Below are 24,035 nucleotides of genomic sequence, written 5' to 3'. Positions count from 1 at the left end.
CTGTGTACAGTTGTCACTGGTTATATCCCCGTGTTCAAGTGTTATAGAAAGCAAACAAATATCGCAATAAATTGTAATATCATATTGCGATACTTGTAGAATCACAGTTGTTAAGAATCGCAACATATTTTGAATTGGCAACAGAGTACCATGAAAGTATCGAACATATTGTCCCAACTCTTACTTCATGGTATCCATCTGCCCAATCAAGCTGAACTAAAGGAGTTGACACTTTGACACTCGACAGGTCACACTGCTCCCAACAGGATTGGTATGAATGCTGAGAGATAAAACATTACACTCATGGTTGTGCATACACACACATACAGAGAGAGAGAGAGAGACTTCCAATGCGTTTTGTGATAAATGTCATGTGAGAAGTGGAGTGTGTCTCTGCAGAGTTGGAGGAAACACAGATACATAGTGACAATTTGAAATGACCTTGTCAGTGTTTGTCATCCAGTGTGGTGAAACATGTCGCTGTGCATGTGTCATATCCTCACTTCTGGGCTCCTTCAGTGTCCTGCAGTAATGATGTCCTCTCTTCCCTTCTCCTGCAGGCCATCGCCTCATTTTGTGTTATACAATATCTTCCTCTCTGCTTGTGTGTGTGTGCACTTGTGTAACATCTTACCTTTCCCTCTACTCTGTGTGTGTGTGTGTGTGTGTGTGTGTGTGTGTGTGTGTGTGTGTGTGTGTGTGTGTGTGTGTGTGTGTGTGTGTGTGTGTGTGTGTGTGTGTGTGTGTGTGTGTGCGTAGAAACATTTAACCAAGATGAAGTGGATACAGTGTCTGTGTTAGCATCTTCGTGGTTTTCTTTACTCATCTGCTTGTGTGTCGGGGTGTGTGAAATTGTAACATGATACTTTGACTTGCATCTTGTGTCCAGTTTGTTTAAGATATGATTGAACTGTCACATCTCCACTTGCACTGAAGTTGTTTGTTACAATGATGGATATCTGTCATGTCAACTCTGCAGAGATGTAATTAGTTACAAAATAGTTTCCTTTAAGACCAACAATGAATATTTTGTATTACTTGTTCTCTATCCACAAGCACAGTGGTAGTATAGAGCTCCTTTCACTTGTTGCATAGCTTGTTTTTTATCCCTTTTGTCAAAATTATTTAGTTTTTCCTTAAACTTTATGAACATGTCCATAAAATACTTTCTTACCTGCATAGTTTGCTACATCTGATTACAGTTTAATCACACTGAACACGTCAATGCAGTTTGTAGAGTGAGTTTACATATCTTCCCTGCAGTGTGTGCAGAGGCATTCAACCCAGATGATGACGACGAGGACACAGAGCCCAGAGTGGTACACCCAAAAACAGACGAACAGCGCTGCAGACTGCAGGAGGCCTGCCGAGACATCCTACTCTTCAAAACACTAGATCAGGTAAAAGAAATTACCAACATACACTGGAAGAGACATGTTCACACTGACATATTGATCCACGAAACTTTTAGAAAGTTAGGTTCAGAGCGTCATAATGTGATCTGGACGATCACCAGGGATCACTGCCCTTCCCTGCAGTATGTGCTACATGCTTATAGGGTTCCTTTGTGGCAGTGTTTTAATGGACTACATTATACAGAGGGTGCCTTTTAAAATAATGCAATATAACACAACAGCACCCCAAATTCCAGCTTTATCAGCAAGGGAAGGTTCTTTGTTTCATAAAAGTGGTATTCATTGCAGAACTGTTGAGTTTGATTTACTTGGAGTTTCCCTTGTGGTCACCCAGTGTATATAATCACTTTACTCCCCCCAGGAACTGCATTTAGAACCAGCTCCTCTTGTGGCAGGTCATATGATAAATATGTGACCAAAAAAAAGCAGAAATATAGTTTACTATGTGAGCTGCAGAGAAGAGGGACAAAGAAGTGCTTGTTAAACATCTTTGCAAGTGTACATTGAATCATAAACCAATACAAAAGTCCCAGTTTGTCTTATTGGCTTGAAACCTGAAGTCGTAGGATCCCGTGCTACAGTGTTCTGATAATGTGCTTGATTTTTGTTGGCCTAGTAAAACTTCTCAGCTTAAACCATCCTATATTTGGGCACAAGTAGATTGTCAGGCCCATTTTCTAAAAATCATATGTCTGTGTGATGTCAATGTACTTGATCTATCCACGTTTGTTTTGGCTTAGAAGCTGCACTTCCAGTCCACTCGATTTTATTAAAATTTATTTCTATTCCCATTGTGAACCATGTAGCACTTGGCATCTACTGTGATAAATGTATGACACTAAGCTGAACTCAAACCCCAGAGACAACAATATTGTTCTGAAATTGCATATCCTGATGAAACATGGAGCAAGTGTCATGGTATGAAGAAGAAATGTCCCCTTTTCTTTCCGCTACGCACTTTCTCACAATGTTCCCCCACTGGGATAATTAAATTTAATCTTGTCTCCCTTCAGGAGCAGCGCTCACATGAGCTAGATGCCATTTTGAGCTGCTGGTTGAACTCCACGTACACCTTTCCACTGTTGCTCCTTGTTCCTCAATGTCAGCCATGTCTGATGTCCTTCTTCTCATCCCCCCATCCAGGAGCAGTTTTCAGAGGTGCTGGACGCCATGTTTGAGTTAAGGGTTCAGCCCCAGGAGCACGTCATCGACCAGGGAGATGATGGAGACAATTTCTACGTCATAGAGAGGTAGGAGGCAGACGCTCATGTTGGGTCATTACATTTGGATGAATTTGTTTATTTAAATACTTCCAGTTTGTTTTAGCAGGCCTAGATGACAGAAAGGCTCCAGACTGTGTTTTAAAGTAAAGTCCTGCAAAAAAGGGAGGATGAGTGCTCTGCATGTGTTGTTTGCTTGAAACATACCTATTATTACACTGAATTATACACTTATTATATAAAGCCCTGTATAGTTTTTACGGTTTCAGTTGTTTGTGTGTCGACTCAGCCCTGTTGTTTTGTTTGAGGCTGTACTTTGTGGTTGATGTGTATAAAACCACATTGTATGGAAAATATTTACATATATGGAGAGGAGGAAGAATATTGGAAACAACTGCTGTCTAAAATGTATATCATATATATATATATATCATACAGTTGAATCTGACATTGTCAGCAGCATTTAAAAAGATATGTCTCTTAATTAGAAGGCTGTTATAATTGAATGCAATAAATAATAGTGGAATAATAGCGAGGGCCACTAAACATCTTACAACAGTGCAGCCTTTTTGCTGGTCTTTACACTTCTGTTAACACGGCACGATTTATGACTTGGGTGGTGTGTATGTCTGTGTTCCTGTACAGTATCTATGAGGGCTGTGTGTAAATTTCCTGCCATATTGCAAATGTCAACTGCTGCTTTGTACACAGGCCTTTGCAGGACAGGTTATGTTGCCTGGGTTGGAATACAGTGTTAGGTTGTAGGAACATTGAAATGTGTCTCATTGTATAACCTGATTCCACAAGAGTTGGGACACTGTAACATGTAAATGAAAACAGAATGCAATAATCTTCCAATGAACTGTGTTTACCAACAACAGAAGTGTTCCAGAGTCCATGTAGTAATCTCATTTATACAATCGTGTGTTCACAAAGTGGTGAGCCTCACTCATCAACCCCCCCCCCCCCCCCCCCTTGCTTATGAGCCTTTCCAGGATGCCCCTTTCATACCCAATCATGATACTATCACCTGTTATCAATGAACCTGTTCACCTGTGGAATGCTCCAACAGGTGTTTTTGGAGCATTCCACAACTTTCCCAGCCTTTAGTTGCTCCTTTCCCATCAATATGTCAAACTCTGTTTTGTTTGTTTTACACAGTGTCTCAACTTTGGGACAATCGCGGTGGTACTTGATGTGATGAATAACACATTTTGACTGAAAAACTATAATTATGTGTCGAGCTGCAGGCGGTTTAGTTAATTGCTATCATAACATTCCCAGATCCTTGTAGTGCAAAAGGGTGAAATGAAAACATTGTAGGTTGAATTCATAAACAATGGAGACAACTTGGATCCTCTGTGAGACTGCAGTGGACAGTGCACTGTATACTGTATATATGTACATACACACACATGTAAAAAGTTTGGGTACCCTTGATAGCTTAGTAGAGAAAAAGACCATGAGATGGCAGTTTTTAACCTCTGCGCCCAAAGAGAGAACAGACATGCCAGTGTTTGCCTGGTGGTTGGTCATTGTTTGCACCACCCTGATATCTTTTCATTCTTGGTATGGCACATATCAGTACAGCACAGCGGTTTGGTTCCACTCGTGCGCTATCTCTCCATCTACATACATACTGTCTTACACAGTGTGCTCACGGTACAAGAGACATGCGATGACCTTTAAGAGCAGCACGCCTGCCTGGTCATATACTATCCCGGGGTTTTCCCTGGCCTGTAAAAAGCGTAGGTGGTAGCTAATGTCACCAGCAGGGTGGAGTGTTAGCATGGACACATGCAGAGATGGCGGGATTAACAGAAACCAGACCAAACCAAAAGAAAAGCAGGAAATGTGACGGAGGAACACATTGTTTAAATGTTTCCTAGTTAAACTTTTTGTAGTGTAATTGAACCTTATGTATGCATTCCAGTTACATATCATGATGTTAGCCGTTAACTTGAACAGACCTTGTTGTCTGTTGTTAGCATCTCAAAATGGCAAACTTTAACTGTGCTGGCCTATGTGCATATGGTACGGTGCACTCTTCAAAATCAAAGCCTTAACAATCCTGTTCTGAAGCCTTGAAGACAGGAAGTAGCTGGAAATTGCTGAGAAACCCTCAGGGACAAGGAGTAAATGCACAGTAGCAGTGGCAATGTGAAGAGGATCATTGTTGTCCTCAGTTCTGATTGGTCTTGGCTCAAGCAGATTTATTTTGTGAAATGGATCAATGACTTCAGCTTTCACTCCTGCTTACTTTACTTTCTTCGTATTTCAAACAGTGGGTGGATCGTGTCACTTTGCTGTCAGATAGGCAAAGACACGAGTGATCATCGTCCCCATCGTCATGTTAATCCAGTCAAACTAAGTTAATACTCCAAAAGCGACAAGGGTTTTAGCCCCACCACACAGCCAATGGGAGGACAGGCTATCTTACAAAATGACTGGTTAATCCTGGCGAGCAACATCACTGCAAATTACCTTCTGCAAGTTTAATCCTCATACAGAGAGAGAGGGAGAGAAGGAGAGTCAGAGCCTCTCTGCTGAAGTGTTGCTGTCTGTCAGAAAAAACATTTCCAAACATTTTTGTTAGTGTACATAGAGATATACAAGAGTGTTTCAGAGAAGTTACATTTCTCCAACCATTACATATTGTTACAATTGAGAACTTGTGTGAAAAACATCTATTTGAGCTCCACTATAGACAGATTGCACACACACAGACAGTCAATGATTTACTCACCCAGTGGACCAAACTACAGCAGGGTCGTGCCCCGAGGCTACAGATGATCTGTAATTCGATGTCTGTTTTAACCAGTCAATAAACAAAACACTGAGCAGCTCTCAGCTTTTGCCACCGTTAAATAGATCAAAGTCATTCTTGTTTATGAATTTGTGTCTTTTCTCTTTCTGTGTTTGCTGTTTGTTTTTCTCTTTCCCTAACTCTCCCTCTCTTCTCTCTGCAGGGGTGTGTATGACATCGTGGTAACGGGAACATGCGTGGGTCAGTATAACAATAAGGGCAGCTTCGGGGAGCTGGCACTCATGTACAACACGCCACGTGCCGCCACCATTGTTGCCACCCAGGAGGGGGCACTATGGGGACTGGTAAGAACATGCAAATAGACCAGGGGTGGGCAAATTCATTCCACAAAGGGCCGTGTGGCTGCAGGTTTTTTTTCCAACCAAGCAGCAGCACACCAGACTTGACTCATTTAATCAACTGATCTCAGTCTTCAGACAGCTCATTGGTCAAACTGTGCGCTCTTGGTTGGTTGGAACAAAAACCTGCAGCCACACGGCCCTTTGTGGAATGAATTTGCCCACCCCTGAAATAGACGATGGGATGGGATGTGTGTCACGCATGTGTGTTATGTTACAGTATTTTATAATCATCTGGAGTTAATGTAAAAACACTCTGGAGCCATTTTTGTCAGAGTAAACTATTTAGGTATTACCTGGAGGTTGTTTTCAGTCACATTTAAACTAGTGCTACATTTTTTTAATGTTGCTTTGTCAGTTTTTGACTGCAAGTGTCATCCTTTTAAAACTTAAAAGCTCAATTTCCAGCTGTTCTTGTCTCTAACAATTGTATTTTGAGCATGTTAAGTACACTTTCTGTTGCCCAACACTGTACTTTGAGCTGAGATGCACAGACATGTTAAGAATGGAGCTCTGTTACCCATGAATGGAGCCGGTGCTCTGCTCTGATGGTTTATGCTGCTGCAGCTCCTCCCTGTGGCCAAGCAGAGGACAACCAGCAACAGAATCTGCCTCCAGGAGGTGTTTGTTCACTCCTGTTTGTTTTCCCTAGGACCGTGCCACTTTTCGTAGACTCATTGTGAAGAACAATGCCAAGAAGAGGAGGATGTACGAGTGTTTCATTGAGTCTGTGCCCTTACTCAAATCACTGGAGGTGAGTTTAGTCGTCATTGGCCTTTTTTAGAAACTCCTCTCACTGTCTCCAGCAGTTTTTAGCTCTTTGCCTCCCCCCCTCCTTCACAGTGTACCTTCCACTTACACAGCGTCACCAGTGGAGCTAGCCCTCCAGCTAACAGCAGCACACAAGCCAGTTTATGACATGAAATCTGTTTGGTTTCTGTCTTCCACTCATCAACATCCTTCATACCAAGTTCAGATGATATCTCAGCCATACATGCTATCTCTACAACACTTCCCTTAGCACTGCTTTTAGGAACAGTTACTCGCCCTTTTTTTGCATCACCAATCTTTAAATGTACAGAACATGTGGTCAGTGGTCCAAGTGAGAGTACAGTAGACTGGATGAAGGGACTGATAAATGAACATAGTCATATTCTGCATGTGGAGTCAGTGAAACAATTCCCTCTGCCACCCTTTTCTGTCCAGGCCACAGAGAGGATGAAGATAGTGGATGTATTAGGAGCGAAGCAGTTCTCAGATGGCGAGCGCATCATCACACAGGTAAGACGTGGATACAGCTGGTTTCATGCGGGCAGAGAAGGACTCTAACTGTGGAATGTTTAGGATTTCATCATACATGTAACTCATTTCAAATGTGTTTACAAGTTGACTGTTTTCTTCCTCCTCAGGGTGACAAGGCTGACTGCTTCTATATTGTAGAATCTGGGGAGGTCAAGATCATGATGAAGAGTAAAGTAAGATACTCCTCGTCTTCTTCATTTCTCTTTTTCACCTCTTTCTTACTGTGAGGTTGAACTTGTTTCACCTTGCATTCCTCAGAGGTCCCTGTGGGTGAATACTCTTTCCCTTCCAGTTCTATTCAACATGTTTCCCGCAGTCACCCCTCGGCTGGCTGTCATGCAAAGACCCAGTTGCTTAAAGTAATAAAGGCCAGATCACATGAAGGTGATGAATGAATTCAGCCACTCTCAGAGGCTGATGAATATTCAAAAATGCTTTCATTGATGGGAATATGCACATGTGTAAAAGCTGAGTATATTCTTCTCCCAGGTTGCTTCTGTACAGAGTATTTAGACAGTGACAATCCACACTCCCCCTTCAAAACCACCAGTGTCTCCTGGTTTTGCCTAGCAACAGTGGGAATCACAAGTGTCTGCTCAGCCGCTGAGTACTTCTTGGTGGGGGCAGGAAAAAAAACAGGGCGCTCTGTGATTCCTAACCTTTAATCCTCTCCTCTCCTCTCTTCTCTTCTCCGCCGTGCAGACGAAGGCAGATCATGCAGACAATGCGGAGGTGGAGATAACGCGCTGTAGCAGAGGTCATTACTTTGGGGAGCTGGCCTTGGTCACCAACAAGCCCCGGGCTGCCTCAGCCTACGCAGTGGGCGATGTCAAGTGTTTGGGTAAGACGGAATGCACTCCGACACACTCGTTCGAGGCATTTGTCAGCATCGCTGCTAATGCTGCGCACAAAGTAGCTTTGTTTCAACATTAGATTGATTATATTGTTTTTGTTTTTTGCTCTGACAAGTTTTTATAATGTGTGTTCCTTTCAGCCAATTCATGTTCAAGGACTGGGCAGGCCAAGTTATTTATGAAGCCGTAATGTAGAAGATTCAATAAATCCCTGGTGTGTAGTTTATATTGAAGGGAATAATGGCTCTTTGAAGAGAGATGGATATTATGGCTCTGTTCTTTCAGAGAGCTGTTCAAAAGAACGGCTCATCATTCTTTTTGATTTTTTTTAAGGGGGCAGTGGTTAATAGGTGTATCTGCAAAATAATCACGAGGATAAGATTTGGATCCCGTTCAAACTAAGACATCCCACCATTATAATTTCATGTCACATGTGTGGACTTCACTTTTTGCGTCAGTTGTCTAGTGCCTCGTGGTGAGACGTGCACAGTTGCGTGTTTGAGGGCTACCAGCGCAACATACAAAGGAATCAGCGTGCTTGGCTTGGCGAGCTGATTGGCCTGAAGTGTCCAGCCGGTGTTAAAGCTGCTAAATGAAATGAACAAATCAGAGAGAAAAAACAACACAGGGCAGCTACAGTCCCTCTGAACTTTAGACTGTCAGCCTCCCTGCCTGCTTTTAACCTGATGGTTTGACCTCTGTCTGTCATCACACGTGATTGGTTACACACACATCAATGCAGCGTTCAGTCAATGTGTGAGCTACATGTGGCCGAGCAGCATGGTGAAAAGATCATCCTATTATTCTGTCTTCATTTACAGAAAAAAAAAAAAACGACAAAACAGGCTCTCTTAAGGGAGCCGGCTCCCAGTGTTTTGCGTAGAGGTGCTGGTTCATTGAGCCGACTCTTTCACGACCGACTCTAATAGATTCAAACTTTATGAGAGATTGAAAGTAAGTTAATAAGCGATACTGAAAGCACTCAACCTTACATCAGTGTCTGTGGCATTCATTTTCCACAGATTGAATTGTTAGAAGCGGCGTGTGGTGAGATGGCAAGTGGCATTTGAGTTTGGTTTAATTCATGATTGGTCTTCATTTTGTCTGTCATCACCTTGTATTTCTTTGTTGATTCAAAGGCCGTTCAGTAATTATTTTGCTTCTAAAGTGGGTGCCCTCATTCAGGCTCTGCAGTGATATGAGCAGCTCTTCACTTTTTGGACATGAACACAGGATTTTTAGTAGCTGCTCGTGTTTCTCTGTCGCCTCTCGTCTCTGTGAAAGTTTTTTTTAATAGCTCTAATTGCACAGCTTATGTTTGTTTATTCACGTGGGTTGTTTTTTTCACAGTTGCTGTAGTGTCAGTCACTCTTTGTGCTCTCAATATCAGCCATGCGCACACTGTCAATATTCTCACTCACCTGTCTTTCACTGTGCTCTCTGTTTACTGTACGCACACTCCAACAGCCTGACTTGAACAGCTGATCGGCTTTGAAGCAGAGAAAAATGTCCCTCACCCGTACTGCAGCAACCGGTGGGGTCTGTTGTGCTCTTGTCATTCTGCCTTTTCTGTTAACGGCTGGAAAAGATGAGCAGGATTTCAAGGGTCTTCCAGGGCCCTGTAAGAACATTTAAGATGGGACCAGGAGCCTTTCTACCCGTGTCAAACAAGTGTCTAAGCACAAATTTAAAAAAAAAATCCTCTCGCATTGAAAACATCTCATTGTTGACTCAAATGGCTGTGGAGTTATGATGCTCAGAGAGGAAAACCTGAGCTCATCCTGACAGATGAGGATGTGTTGGATTGAGAATGAGCCCAGTGGATTGTTGAAGCAGCTGAGATGACTCCACAAAGACACACCTGATGACCTAATGTCTCTCTCTGTCTCTGTCTCTCAGTAATAGACGTGCAGGCATTTGAGCGCCTCCTGGGCTCCTGTAAGGAGATCATGAAGAGGAACATCGCTCACTATGAGGAGCAGCTGGTGGCCCTGTTCGGCTCCAGCATGGACCTGAGAGACTGAGCCTCCAACACCACCCTCCGTGCCTTCTACCACACACACACACACACACACACACACACACACACACACACACACACACACACACACACACACACACACACAGACACACATTGTCCTCTCTCACTTCATGCAGTGGCTACACAGAGTCGTAGTAAGCTTCACACAGGCCAGGCAAACACAATTGGCTCAGCTGCAAGTACATAAATGCCCACAGAGTATCAACACACACACAATACATGTACACTGACACCTATGTAGGCACTGAGAGACGCCCACTTCAATTAGTCTGCTCACCCTCGTGCACATACTAGCTCAACACACTCCTTGATAAGCTCACTTAGTAGATGCACACCCACACAAACACAGAGCTAGCTAGAGGCCACGCACCTCGTGGACTGAGCCAGCGTGACCTCTCAGCATGAATGTCTTTACTGCAGTGACCTTAACGCAGGGAACGCAGTGTGAGGACATAAAATATTCACACACATACTTTCACACTCCATACACATGTTTAAAAACACACCGTCATGCTTTGTTTGTGCAGGCTTTGCATTCACGTGAGCACTTAAACAACTCAAAGTTGTTCCAACAAGCCTCAGTAAAGGACACATCAACATACAGAGAGACACACACACACACACACACACACACACACACACACACACACACACACACACACACAGGGGTACAGATGCTCAAAAACACATAGGTTACCACACTTGCAAAAACGGACACATTGTGGTAAAATGGAGACGAAAAACTTTAAAAATCTCTGAAAAGGAAAATGAATGAAAAATGCAAAAACAAAAAAAGAGAGAGAAGTTTAAAGACAAATAAGTTTTAGAAACATTTTATGAAGATAAAAAAACAGAAGCTTTGATAAAATATTATTTAAATACAAAAAGTGTTTCCTCTTTGGGAGGCCGGGGTGCAGAACTTTGTGGGCGCGCTCCATTTCTTCCTCTACTGTTGTTGATTGAGTTGAGTTAGTGCTGGTGATTATTGCAGTACCACAGAAGAAGCAGTGAAAACAATAACAACCCTACGTTTTCTGGGCCATTGTTATTCTATCATTGACGCCACACTTCATTGTATTGAATTAATTATTAATGTATTGTTATTATATATTCATTTATTATTTTTTGTTTTACTTTGACCAGTTCTGATAAAATTCACCATCCATCTCTGACAAAATGTAAAAACAGACAAAAAAATTCTAATAAAAACAGTAGTGCTTATTTCTCCTTGATTATCCTTGAATGAGTTGTCCTGGATTTAAAAAAAAGAAAAAAAAAAAGAAAATAAAGCAAACATTTTGTTAAAGATCTTGCCTCTGTTGAATTTCTGAACTGCAGTGTGGGAAATGTGGTAAAACTTATTTTGATGATTCACTCATACACGAGGGATGGACAAAACGCTTTATGTTGCAGTACAACAGCCTTGCAGTAAATACACACTGGTAAGCACATAACTTTTAGTATTGTCTGCCTGTCAGAGGTGATGATTGAACTGAGTGCTGATCTGTGATGCAACACCATTTACAATTCAGCAAATATCCTGTTGGATGTGTTTCAGTGTGTTGTTTGATGTCAGTGCGCTGTTTGTTGAGCCAGTTTCCCACTGTTTGCTCATGTCATTTGCAACTACTGGAGCAGAAGTATTTGCTGTACTGTAATAAAGTCCAGACTAGTGGTTAATTGGGCAGTTCCAACAGGTCTGTAGCTTCTTCTTGCGTTGTTGTGTAATAACACTCCCCTCCGCAGGGTGGCAGACATGTCCGCTTAGAGCAGAGAGAAAATCAACCGGAACATTTCCTCCTTACAGGGGGTGAGGCATATTCCCTGTCAGGGACTGATCGTGGAGCAGACACTATTTGACAGTCATCAGCTGTTGTCCCGCGTTGGTAGATTTAAATCTGACCATAGATCAGCGGTGGGCCAAAGAGGAGCACGAGCACCGGCGGCGAACTGCGAGACTGAGAATGTAGGTAACGAGTGGTGAGAAACGATCGAGAATGTAGTTTGATTCGCGAATGAAGAGAAAACGTGTGGTTCCTCCGATTAGTTAACAAATGTCCCTGTACTGAATGCACGTTTAATGATGAAAGTCAGCGCGTGAGGTGGGTCGCGTGCAGGACCGACTTGGTCTTACCTTACAAGGAGGTTGATGCTAAAAAGGGAGGGGGGCAAAATAGTTTACAAGTACGGCTGTCGATGTGTGCGGGGGTCCAAATATTGTTCGTAAAGGAAGCGCAGGAGCTCACATACGAGTCAACTATGAAGAAGACAGTTTGATAGTTCATATTCACACCGGCCACGGTTCACCTACGGCCGCTGCTGTCAGATGGAGAAAGCATCGCAAACCAAGTTACTATTTAAAATATACCATGTCTTCACTTTACTGCCCGCCCGACTGTCGTGCTTGCTTGCTGGTCAGGGACAAACATTAAAAATGAAGATGCGTACAGTCCGTGATCAGATTAACTGGTGTGCAGAGGTTGCAAAGATCTGCTGGATCAAGAGCACAACTGATCTGCTTTCATTAAAAATGTTTACACACAAAATAACACAATGTCAAATGATGCTAAACCGATTGAATGTGGACCAGGAATATTTGTGTTGCCAGAAAAGTATTTTAGGTTAAATAACTTGCATAAATCGCAGCTTGTTAGCCGTAAATCGCTTCCGCCATCGTCATAGTACGCATGCGTGAAATGCGGCCGACAATAAAACATGTTTTCACTGAATGTAATGTTTTGAATGCCAAAATGCAGTCACCTTGTCGAAAGACAATCACACGACGCTCCAGGAAAAGACATGAAGATGTTTCAACGAGGAGACATGAGCTTGAAATACATTTTCTCTAAGACGAAAACGAAATGTGACTTCTCTCATGACACATTTCATCTTTGGCCCGTTTCAGCTTTAGTCAGTGGGAAAGTTTGGCTGCTCTGAAGCCTGGAGGAAGCGCTTCATTACATCACGTCTTATTTTTATCCATAAGAAATGACATTTTCTTTAAACAGAATAAGCCGTATTCCAGCTACAAACGAGCAATAAAACAGCTACTGAAGCTTGAAAATGGAGATCTGACCCACCTCCCCTACATACCTGCATCAGTAAGCTGTTTGGGACCTCTCCTTGATTTAACTAATCAAGTCCCATACAAACAGCAGTGAATCGATGTTACATGTTAGAAAATCACTTTATTTTTAAATCCCATCGGAGCTAAACGCTGCCTCACAAGAATGTGAAAGAGTCGGTGCCTTGCTCAAGAGCCCTTAAACACAGTGGAAGCTGAGAAGGCCTTTTTCATAATAAACATTTTGACAACATATTAATTATCAATTAATAATGGCTGAACACTCGTGCTTTGCTGGGTCAGATGGTGAAAAAAGCCCATAACATCCTGACAAGTGCCATGAATTCATGTCAGTGGTGATAAATGTAAAGAATTTGGATCCCTAATTGTTGTTCAAAGGAAATGCAGCGTGTGAGGCTGACGTCTTTTTATCTTCAGTGTTCAGTCAGCCGCCAGTTTCCTTTTGCGTCTTTGCAACATCCCTTTTTGTTAGCTTGAATGTGAAATTGCATTGAGAAGGCGACACCATGGTCACAGCTGTTTGACAGGCAGGCGTTTGGCTCCAGCTTCTCTCTTGGTGAGTTTGTATTTTGTAGCTTTTGGTGGGTTTTTTTGTTTGTTTGTTTCAATTTCTGTAATAATAAAACAAATCCCATGGTCCCATAAAATGGACCACAGCATTCGTTCTGGTCATTGTTGGCTTGTGTTGTTTCATCTCTGAACATTTATAGATGCTGTAAATCTTTAGGATTAACTTAACTCTGTGCCTCTGCCTCTTTGAGATGATCTTAGGGGCTAAACAGAGTTTTAGACTCTTAATTCGTGACCAAAAACTTCTTGAACTGTACTTGAGTTATTGACGTCTTTGTGATGTATGATGGCATTAACTGTCACAGCACATCTACCATGTGCTGGTTCGCTTTGTGCTACAAAATGCCAAATTTAAATTAGCGTCATGGTCATCGATAACATAAGAGAATATGGGGCAGCAGGATGAATCCATCACAGTTTATGTTTTCATGAATTAAATCACAAAAATATGCAGGAATAGAGGGCTAACACACAGATTAGCCTAAATAATTAGTGAACAAATGCAGTGTGCTTTGTGGACTGAGTGTTTCTAATGCATTGCAGTTCAGCCTTCTCAACAGACTGTGTGGTAAGATGTGTTAGAGCGACTTCCTCATTCATGATGATGGCATTAAAACATCACATGACTCAGCAATAAATGCACAAGAAGCTCTATAAGAGGCATCTGTTGAACAACATTCAGACATCTCATCATAAAGAGGGGTGAGGGGTACAGTGTGTGAATGACCATGAATACTGTCATTGTTGTAGAATCATCTCCTTCATTGTGATGGACGTCTGTAAGCGCAGTCAGCCTCTCAGTATGTCCACCTGTTGCAGTCACAGTGTGCACAGGAAGCAGGATCTGTGTAACCAGTCACAGTGTGAAGCAAAGGATGGACGACTACGTTTTAGTGCTGTGTGAGAGGGGATTAAAAGCTCCCAACAAACAGTGCCTCCGAACATCCTTACCCATGATCAGTCATCAGCATGTTTGTGCGTTAAGGGCCAGCTCAGTGGCAGAGGTCAGGCACTTCATTCTGCTGGGCCTTTGACCCCCCACACACTGACATGTTCACACTCTGTTAAAACATGCAGCGTGACAAACATGAAAGGTGTGACTTTTGGTCTGTTCTAACAATAGCTGTGGTTACTGGCAGAGGGAAGCTGTTGGTGCACATGAATGAATCAACACGGCTGCATCACACAGAGAGAGAGAGAGGTGGATGCAGACCCCCCACCCCCCACCCCCCCATGACCAGAGCCATGCAAACAGCCTCATCGGCCTGTAATTCTCCTTGCACGCTAGAAAACAACTTTGTTTGACAGATAGAAAGTTTGACTCATCTTTGGGTAGATAGAGCTTTAATGCAAGTGGTGCAAAAAAGGTTTTCTCAGGTTCAGGTGACGTCTTTAAAGAAAATTCTGTGTCCAACCCCACTGACCCTTCTTCTGTATCCACTTGTAAAGTGGCCATGAGCAAGGCACACAACTCCCAGCGATCTGATCGCAGTCTGCTCCAGAAACAGTGTGGCGGACAGGAGGTGCAGAGAGAGATTCGGAGGATATCAACGCTCTACTTTTATCCTCCTGCATGTGTCTCTTCTTACAGCAGCTCTGGGCTCAGGACCTGTCAGGACGCCGGTGACACATCTCATTTCGAGTGCATCGTTTTGTCATGCTGTCTGTGATGTGATCAGACTAACCACGAAACTGAGGAACTGCACGTTGATCATTTTCTAACATGTCCGTTTTGTAACATTTGACACTTTGCTGTAGGATTTGATGCAGACTGACGCTAGTTAAACCCTGATCACCACAGGTCTGAACCATTAACGACAGCAAAAACCAAACCGGAGAGCGGAAGTGAGCTGAGCGCTGATCTTCGCCCCATCGCTGCATCAGACAGTCAGACACAGGATGTTGAGAAAGACTCTGAACAGACAGAGAAGATCCGTGCGATTCCGGTCCACCGGCGTCCGGATCTGCTGGTGGCCTGCGCCGACCTGGTCAACTCAGAGTGGCAGAGGAGCCAGGCCGCCCGGGTTCACTCCCTCCAGAAGTCCTGTCCAGAGTTCCCCGTCTGCCTGGTTCTCCTGCAGGGCCACAGAGAGTCAGAGCGGCTGCTCGGCCACGCCCGGCTCTCCCGGGTCGTAGGTCACAGTGGCAGCCTGTTCGTCGAGTCGGTGGTCGTGTCCAAGGCGGAGCGAGGGAAAGGCTACGGCCGGACTCTGATGGAGGAGACTGAGCGCTACGCCAAAGGCAGAGGGTTCAAGCGCCTGTGCCTGACCACCCACGATAAGCAGCACTTCTACGCCCACCTGGGCTACGTGCTGTCCACGCCGGTGCAGAACGCAGGCGCCATGACGGCATTTGTTCCCATGGAGATGCTTTTGAGGTTCTCCAGAATGCCAAGTGAAGAGGCGAGCACACAGAAGCAGACAAAGGTGGAGGCTCAAGAACCACCAGGGAGCAGAGACTCAGAAGGTGCTTGTGTTGCGGGGTCACCTCCACCTTCCAGTTTACCTCCTCCTTCCTCCATTCCTCCACCACCACCATCTCCTCCTTCAATCCCTCCTCCTCCATCCACCCCTCCTCCACCACCGCCCCCTCCTATCCCTCCTCCTTCCTCTTCCACCCCTCCTCCTTCCATCCCTCCTCCTGCCCCTTCCCTCCCTCCTCCACCTCCTCCTCCGTCTCAGTCTGCAGGGCAGCTTGTAGTTCAGACTCTGACTGAAACCCCCTACAGAGACGCCCGAGGAGTTCCCATCTATTGGATGCACAAAGACATTTGAGCAGCACACAATCAGATACGTGTATGTTCACGTGTGCACACATCAAAAGACAGAAATATATGCACAAACATATGAAGAACACACACAGAGGAGGCGTGATGGAGGGAGTACAGGGTGCGGAGATCGGAGAGAGAGAAATGATTTAGTAAACCAAAGAAATACAGAAAACACTTCACTGCTACTCCACACTCAGTCTCTCTGAAGCACAGTCTGTAAAGGCCAGCAGATTTCACAGTATTACAACATATCAGGTGAAAACTGCAACACACTTGACTTCAGTCAACCTTTTATTGTCATAGTTTTGCCTGTCAGTCTTTTTGAGTGTTTTGGATGTGAAGAAGATGAAGGTCACTCAGCCCTTGTTTTCACTTCCAAATAGCTGCTTTAGACAAAACTGCACATTAAACTGAACTGTGCCTGTGTCACCTCAGAAGAAGTGACTGAAATAGAAATGGTGGTCAACACTGAGAATTAAAAACAGGATGTGAAGTGGAACTTTTCTTAAACACCTGAGTTGTATACGTCCCCCTCCGTTCAACAGTCTGTTTAGTTTATCGTTATTTTACTTGGATGTTTAACCGTCACTGTGCAGAATGATGAATGTCCAGAGTTTGACATTAGAAGACTGTTTTAAAATTCATCTGCTGAAGTGGCAAAGTTTATCTGCACCCACCTCAAATCTGAGTTAAAGATGTGGAGTAAATGTGATTCATGAATGTTCAACTACTTAAATGATAATCACACACAAATTCAAAGAGTATTGTTATTATATGTATTAAAAGACGTCTGGATGGGGTCTTTTTAGAGTTGACGGCATTGTGACAAAGATGGTGTTTGACTGTGAAAGCTTAGGAAAGAGAATTTAGAGAAAAAAAATACTTTGGCTCATCCAACAACCAATTAAATCACTCTTGCCCTTTGAGCAGCTCTGCTCCTCAGTTCCTCTCTGTTTCTGCTGCTTTATTAAATTATGTGACACTCAGGTTTCAGTGTGCCTTGTTAAACTGCCACAGAACTGAAGCTTTATTCAACATTTCTTACGCTGATGAAAATGATGTGTCTTATTACATCTGATGTTTGCATAATGAAAAGTTCTGGAAATAAAGAGAATTTAATCAAATATCACTTTGACTTTATTGCTCTTTTTTATTAACTGTCAGGATTTTTAATAATCAACTTTTTTTATGTTGTCTCAGAGTGCAAAACAGCCGATTTGGGGTTATTTAACATCTGTATCCCAATGCAGTCTCACCGGCCTGTTTCTGTCTTCTGTCAGGAAGGACACATCAGAGGGTGAACAGCCATGGTGCTGTCTCACCTCCTCCCCTTTCTCCTCCTCCTCTTCGTCTCTCCCGTCCCCTCCACCCATGGACTCCTCCCTCGTGACTCCCTCCCTGCTGTGGCTGCAGCAGGTCCCATCCTGGAGGGCCGGCCCTTCGTCGTGGTGTGGAACATGCCCACGGCTCAGTGTGAGAAACGCTACGATATCCACCTGGACCTGGGAGACTTTGACATTGTGGAGAACAGACAGCAGCGCTTCCAGGGACAGGTGATCTGGCTTTTTAGCTGCCAGATGCTTTGCTGCACTCATTAGCTCGTCATGTTGTCTCTCTGCTGTCTGATGCTGGGAAGCAAATGATCAGTGTGTTTATCAGAGCTGAATTCAGTTGCCTGCTGCTGTTAGAAACAGGTTAATGAGGATGCTGAGAGTAAAGCAAACAGTCAAAGCATCAATCTAAAGGAGTCTGCTAATAATCCCATACTGGGAAATGTTTACATGTTTTCCAGAAAATGACCATCTTCTACCGTGACCGGCTGGGGAAGTATCCATACATCTCCCGAGATGGCAGGAAAGTGAACGGAGGCATACCGCAGCTTGGCGACCTCTCAGCTCACCTTTCCCTCGCGGCGACACAGATATCCGGTTTGCTGCAGCCAAATTTCAGTGGTTTAGCCGTTATCGATTGGGAAGAGTGGCAGCCATTGTGGAAGGGAAACTTTGGAACCAAGATGGAGTATCGGAGGCTGTCCAAGCTGCTGGTGAAACAGGAGAGACCGGATCTGCCGGACAGGGACAGGACATCATTGGCAAGGCAAGAGTTTGAGGAGAGCGCCCGAAAGTTCATGGAGGAGACACTGCGGTCAGCAGTCAGAGATCGTCCCAGTGGACTGTGGGGGTTTTATGGATTTCCTGCCTGCTTAAATAAGCACAAGAGAAAGACAGGTAGGAACACTAACTGTGCGTTGAGCTGTTTGGTTGATGGGTTGTGACCTGTAGTGATCTCTCTCTACAAAGCACTTATTTACCTTTCAGTAAAAAGAAAAAAGAGTAGTTAACAAGCTATTAATGTTTAAAATACAAATTTCTGTTATAACAAGATACAAACTGACCTGTGATTGTCTTGTTTTATATGTGTGATCAGATGAAAGCTACACAGGACGCTGCCACAGCGGCACCAAAAAGCTAGACAACCAGCTGTCCTGGCTCTGGCATCAGTCCACGGCTCTGTATCCCAGCATCTACCTGCCCCAGAGGCTGGCAGGGTCCATGGATGCAGCTCTGATGGTCAGGTACAGAGAACCAGGAAACATGAAGAAAAGTTCACCCGTTAAACTGCTTCAGTCATGAAAACTACTGTTTTATCTGTCGTTCATCTGAGGTTCAGCTAAATGCAGGATGTTAAAGGAGTTACTGATGGACATCTGTGTCCCCTTCACTCAGACACAGACTGATGGAGGCTTTGAGGGTGGCATCAGTTTGGCTCCATGGCAACAGTACTCATGCCACACCAGTCCTTCCCTACGCCAGGCTGGCATTCACACACACTCTCAACTTTCTTAATAAGGTGGGCTTCACTGCGGCTTAGAAAAACACACACACTCATGCAAACACATAGCAACTTATTAGCCACTTAGCATGAACAAATACATGCATAAAATATCTTTTGTGTGTGTGCAGACAGACCTGGTGCACACACTGGGGGAGAGTGCAGCGCTGGGAGCTGCTGGAGCTGTGCTGTGGGGAGAGCTGAAATTTGCCAAATCCAAGGTGTGTTATGTGAAAGAGTTACTGTGTGTGTGTGTGTGTGTGTGTGTGTGTGTGTGTGTGTGTGTGTGTGTGTGTGTGTGTGTGTGTGTGTAACCCTCTCCCCTCCTCCCATCCCCCAGCATCAGTGCATCCTTCTCAGAGACTACATACACACTGTCTTGGGTCCCTTCGTCCAGTCGCTGAGGTCTGACACACATCACTGCAGCCTCCAGCTTTGCCATGGCAACGGGCGCTGTGCCAGGCGACACCCCAGCTCTGGTCACATGGTCTCCTCCAGTGCAGCCATGACCTCTGATCCTTATGAATTCAACCTCCTCGCTGGCTGCTCCAGTGGCGAACCTTCACACAAGCACTTCATGTGTCAGTGCTACCCAGGCTGGACCGGGCCGCAGTGTCGGGAGAGGAAGGACGAAAAGAGACAGAAGAACAAGTAACCCAAATGTTTCAGCCCGCCCTCACAGAAGCCTGAGGACATTTCTGCAGATGTGAGGCCTCCACATCATGTCGTAATGTAAAAATAACTTAGGATAAATGCATGAATGTGGATTTATCAGTGTATTTTTAAAAAGGGTGAAATGTTCCCCCTAGGCTGTCTGCATGACCTGCTTCTAAGTGTGTAAATAGTGGCAGTTAAACTCGCATGATAAAACATTTTTAATCTTAACCATAATTCCCACCCTGCACAGCCTGAGTCCACCACGGATTTTAAGAAAATGTAGTTGCTGGTCCTAAAATCAAAAAAGAACAAAACAAGAGTTTTGTCTTTGTTATTGTATTTATTGGGTTGTGTTTGTGGTCAAAGGCAGTTTTGCTTTTTGTCAGTCCACCACATTTTGACTGTGGCGTTCCACCTCCTCTGGGAGGTGCACCGTGTTCAATGAATAACACTGACACCACCCACACAATATGAGTGGCAGGACAGAAGTGACAGCTTTGTGTGACATAGTGGAAACAGTTTATAATCGTTCATTCATACATTCTCAATGTATTGTTATGAGACATACTGCCTCCATTCATTTCATCTGCTTAAATAACGGCACCGTCACAGAAAAAAAAAAGATCTCTGAGCTCTTTCAAAAGTCCTTTTCATATCGTGAGCAGGACAGGACAGAGTGACAGAATGGTTCTCAGATATCTCCCACCTCTTCATAACACGGTTCATTTAGTTACACTTCATCTTGAAACTCAGACATTTACAGAACATTTTGACAAATGGTTCTTCTTCAAGCAAAAAAATCCACTGTAAAACACAGTTCTACTGTACTTTAAAGCATCTCCTGTGCAATATTTAAAGTGTTTCTGCATGTACATATACATGTAAGTGTGCATTTTTCTGAGGAACTCTTCCTCATGTCCTTCCTCTCATGGCTGTCAGGTTGTGTCTCAGTGCCTGCAGTTCTTGGATCAGCAGTGACAGCTCTGTGGCTGCGGCTTCTTTCTCCCTCAGTGCCTCAGTCAGCATCCGGACGGCGCCGCCCTGCTGGACTAGAGGAGAAACCGGAATAAAATAGGAATAAGATCATCCCCAGTTTGTCCATCTTGGGTTACACTAAGCAAAATTGTGTTAGATTGACAGAGATGATATAAAACATGTCTAATTATTACATGACGTAGCTTGAAATAGAAATTAAAGGGGAAAATTGCAAATAACATGATAAATGTAAAGACATCTCGGGAAACAAACTGAGTAATATCAGGGCGAACACATGACAATGAATGAATATGATATCTCACCCAGAAAGTAGAAGATGAGAAACACTGTTAGCAGAAGCAGTGTGACAATAGCACAGGCCATGGCATAGGCACGCGATGAACTGGGTGTCAACATATCCTGCAGACGGCTTTGCCATTTGCTGCTGACTGGATGGCCTCTTTGATTGACAGCTGTCACGTCACATGTGTAGAGATTCCCATTTGAGGTGGGCGTGTAAGCAGGACGAGGAGGCCTCATCCCTGACATCATCAACAAAACAGTCCATCAGTGTCAATGTGTGTGTACCTTTCCAGCTGGTTCATATTGTGAGTGTGTTCATAACTTTGTAGCTGTGTTTGATTTGTGTGTGTACCAGCATGGTTATGTTTTTGTCGTGTGTGTATGTCCGTGTCTTTGTGCCTATGTTCAGAGAGCACGTGTGTACCTTTGTGGCTGTGTTCAGGGTGTGTGTTTACCTTTGTGGCTGTGTTCAGGGTGTGTGTGCGTGTGTATGTGTGTGTGTACCTTTGTGGCTGTGTTCATAGTGTGTTCGGTGGAGGTCGTTGATGGAGTCCACAGAATGGAGCTCGATCTCAGTGAGATCTCTGTGGCTGTGTTCATGGCGTGTGTGTACCTTTATTTCTGGTGTGTGTACCGTTGTGGCTGTGTTCAGGGTGTGCGCGTGTGTGTGTACCTTTGTGGCTATGTTCGGGGTGTGTGTGTGTCTACTTTTGTGGCTGTGTTCAGGGTATGTGTGTACCTTTGTGCCTGTGTTCAGGGTGTGTGTGTGTCTGCCTTTGTGGCTGTGTTCAGGGTGTGTGTGTACCTTTGTGGCTGTGTTCATGGTGTGTTCGGTGGAGGTCATTGATGGAGTCCACAGAATGGAGCTCGATCTCAGTGAGATCTCTGTCGCTGACCCTGTGGAACTGAGGGGTGGTCTGTGAGGAGGGAGGCCTCGACATCTCACCTCCTCTTAAGGGAAGAACACATAGTTAGACTGCTCGATGGTTCAAGTACTCCACTAGTCAGCACCTTCCTTCCAGTGAATGAATCAACAGTATTAGTTTCTAAATGCCATTAGAAGCAACTTAACAAAAAAAAAAAAAAAGCTTGCATCAGTTAACAACACACAGGGCGGCAGAGTTTGCCTGTGGCCTGTGTATAGATTTACAAAATATTTCCAGCAATGATGCAGTTTTGCAAAAACTTTGCCCTCTGAATAACTTAACAAGCAATAGACTATGATTGACTAGTTTGTAATTGAAAGATCAGATATGCAAAATAACTTGAGTCTCTTTTTTTTTTTTTATGTTTGTGCTATTTTCATTCATAGCCATCCCAAGGCCAACATGCAAAGTAAAGGGAGGAATTGGGTGATTTAAAAGCACTTCAAGTACTTCTCACTAGCTTCACAGGAGACGCTGCATCGGTTACACAAGATGCTTTTTGTCAACGCTGTGGCTCATTTACCTGTCTTCCATTTTATTTTCATACAAACCTCAAATATCAAGTTGGTAATTAATAGAGATGAGGATATGGTGGGTTACTTCTGAAAGTGGAAGTAGTGGAAGAGAGAAGCAATAAATTAAAAGTAATAAATGGGTCAGCATGTATCATGTAAGAGAGCAAAGAAACAGATCATCTTGGTGTCTATTTGAGCACAAAACAAACAGGTCATATGAATGGCTGATTTATCACAGCTATTAATAGAGCTGGTTGTCAAATCCATGAAGGCACAACGCTGCTGGAATTTGAATCAAGGACCAAAGGACAAGAGAGGCTCCTATCTAATCACCAGCTGAATGAATGAATGAATAGGTGATTTACTGGATTACCGCCTGACTACCTGACTTACAGATGACCTGATCAAACTCAAAGACCAGACCAGATCAGTAGAATTTGATAGATTACATCTAAAACATATTGTTCTTGTTTTCCCACTTACCTTCTGACGGCACGTGTGTGTTCTTGTCTATCTGTTGCTCCTCTTGTTCACCCGGTCTCCTCACACTGAGACTCAAGATCGTCTGGAGCCACACTGTGACACAAGTAATCCAACCAAACTCAAGCTAAATCCCAACAATGAATCAGTGATTCCAGTAAAATCCTTGATGTATGAAAACAAAAGGCAACCTCCAGATTTTGCCTCAGGATCCTTCTCTTCCTTATGAGCATTTGTGTGTCACTGAGCAACTGTAGGAAGCCCCAGCGCCACCCCCTCCTACTAACTATGTTTGTGTTAGTCCATGTTCCAATTTAGCCCACCCAACTGCTCCGTGAGAGAGGTAGAGAGAGGCAGAGCAACCGAGAGAGAGAGAGAGAGAGAGAGAAAGTCCCCCCCCCCCCCAACCGTGCTCATGCACACACCCAACCCTACAGGCCCTCTAGGCTTAAAATAGCAGCAGAGACATGGGGGTATTATTAGTGCCTCAGGCCAAAGGATGAGTCAATGGTCTGGGTGGAGGGCATGATGGGGTACATTGGGATAAACACACACACAAATACTCACATGGACAAATATCATTGAGTCCGAGTGCGCAGCTTTATCTGACCAACAACACCTACAAATCAAAAATAAATATGTAAAAGTGAAATGTACAGCAACCACAATGAAGACTTGAGCTGATGCTGCTGGCTTTAATATTAAAAATGAGTAAAAGTGCATTATGTCTTCTGTTTGCACATTTCAGCATGAAGGAGGCACTAAATGTGCTGTTCTCCAGGTGTAAAGTAACATGCTTAGTCCACAGCATGCAAAACACCCACATTTTTCATATTTTAAATTTGAGATGAAACAGTAATTTGTCAGCTGTAAACCCTCTGAGAGAAAAACAGTAGAATGAGTGCAACTGAGAGTCTGTGATTCT

The 24,035-nt window shown here is 43.9% G+C and overlaps 4 protein-coding genes across 6 annotated transcripts in view; 3 read left to right on the top strand and 1 right to left on the bottom strand.

Annotated features, from left to right (window-relative positions):
• prkar2aa (protein kinase, cAMP-dependent, regulatory, type II, alpha A) overlaps positions 1-11,218 on the top strand; it is a 45,472-nt gene extending 34,254 nt beyond the window's left edge. Inside the window, exons 4-12 of one of the 2 annotated variants that reach the window (XM_070967638.1) lie at positions 1,264-1,400; positions 2,559-2,665; positions 5,605-5,746; positions 6,453-6,554; positions 7,007-7,081; positions 7,210-7,275; positions 7,805-7,943; positions 9,856-10,003; positions 10,040-10,180. In XM_070967638.1, the coding sequence (XP_070823739.1) occupies positions 1,264-1,400; positions 2,559-2,665; positions 5,605-5,746; positions 6,453-6,554; positions 7,007-7,081; positions 7,210-7,275; positions 7,805-7,943; positions 9,856-9,980 (893 nt within the window). In that variant the 3' untranslated portion in view covers positions 9,981-10,003; positions 10,040-10,180. Of the gene's footprint in view, positions 1-1,263; positions 1,401-2,558; positions 2,666-5,604; positions 5,747-6,452; positions 6,555-7,006; positions 7,082-7,209; positions 7,276-7,804; positions 7,944-9,855 lie in introns of both variants that reach the window. The other variant, XM_070967637.1, reaches the window with a different exon arrangement.
• Positions 11,219-11,816: 598 nt separating this feature from the next.
• LOC139335722 (N-alpha-acetyltransferase 80) lies at positions 11,817-17,543 on the top strand. Its single transcript, XM_070969479.1, has 2 exons — positions 11,817-11,963; positions 15,454-17,543. Coding segments are annotated over exons 1-2 (975 nt in total). The 5' UTR covers positions 11,817-11,961; the 3' UTR covers positions 16,427-17,543.
• On the top strand, positions 13,411-20,164 carry hyal3 (hyaluronidase 3). Its single transcript, XM_070969478.1, has 7 exons — positions 13,411-13,638; positions 17,703-17,975; positions 18,215-18,650; positions 18,850-18,997; positions 19,149-19,272; positions 19,386-19,475; positions 19,595-20,164. The coding sequence occupies exons 2-7, from the start codon at positions 17,730-17,732 to the stop codon at positions 19,907-19,909; spliced, it is 1,359 nt and encodes a 452-aa protein (XP_070825579.1). The 5' UTR covers positions 13,411-13,638; positions 17,703-17,729; the 3' UTR covers positions 19,910-20,164.
• A 92-nt stretch (positions 20,165-20,256) lies between these two features.
• Positions 20,257-23,439, bottom strand: LOC139335723 (uncharacterized). 2 transcript variants are annotated; one of them, XM_070969482.1, is made up of 4 exons: positions 23,114-23,439; positions 21,995-22,138; positions 21,210-21,428; positions 20,257-20,960 (listed from the first exon to the last, which is right to left on the bottom strand). In XM_070969482.1, exons 2-4 carry the CDS (start codon positions 22,128-22,130, stop codon positions 20,824-20,826), a joined length of 492 nt encoding a protein of 163 aa, XP_070825583.1. In that variant the 5' UTR covers positions 22,131-22,138; positions 23,114-23,439; the 3' UTR covers positions 20,257-20,823. The 2 variants fall into 2 exon arrangements, with proteins under 2 accessions (XP_070825583.1, XP_070825582.1); XM_070969481.1 differs by having other exon boundaries at positions 21,995-22,204; positions 23,114-23,376.
• Positions 23,440-24,035: the final 596 nt, after the last annotated feature.

Source organism: Chaetodon trifascialis, chromosome 8, assembly GCF_039877785.1.
Source record: "Chaetodon trifascialis isolate fChaTrf1 chromosome 8, fChaTrf1.hap1, whole genome shotgun sequence".
NCBI lineage: Eukaryota > Metazoa > Chordata > Actinopteri > Chaetodontiformes > Chaetodontidae > Chaetodon > Chaetodon trifascialis.
Note: the sequence above shows the minus strand (reverse complement) of the source record. Positions and strands in the feature narration are given on the sequence as shown.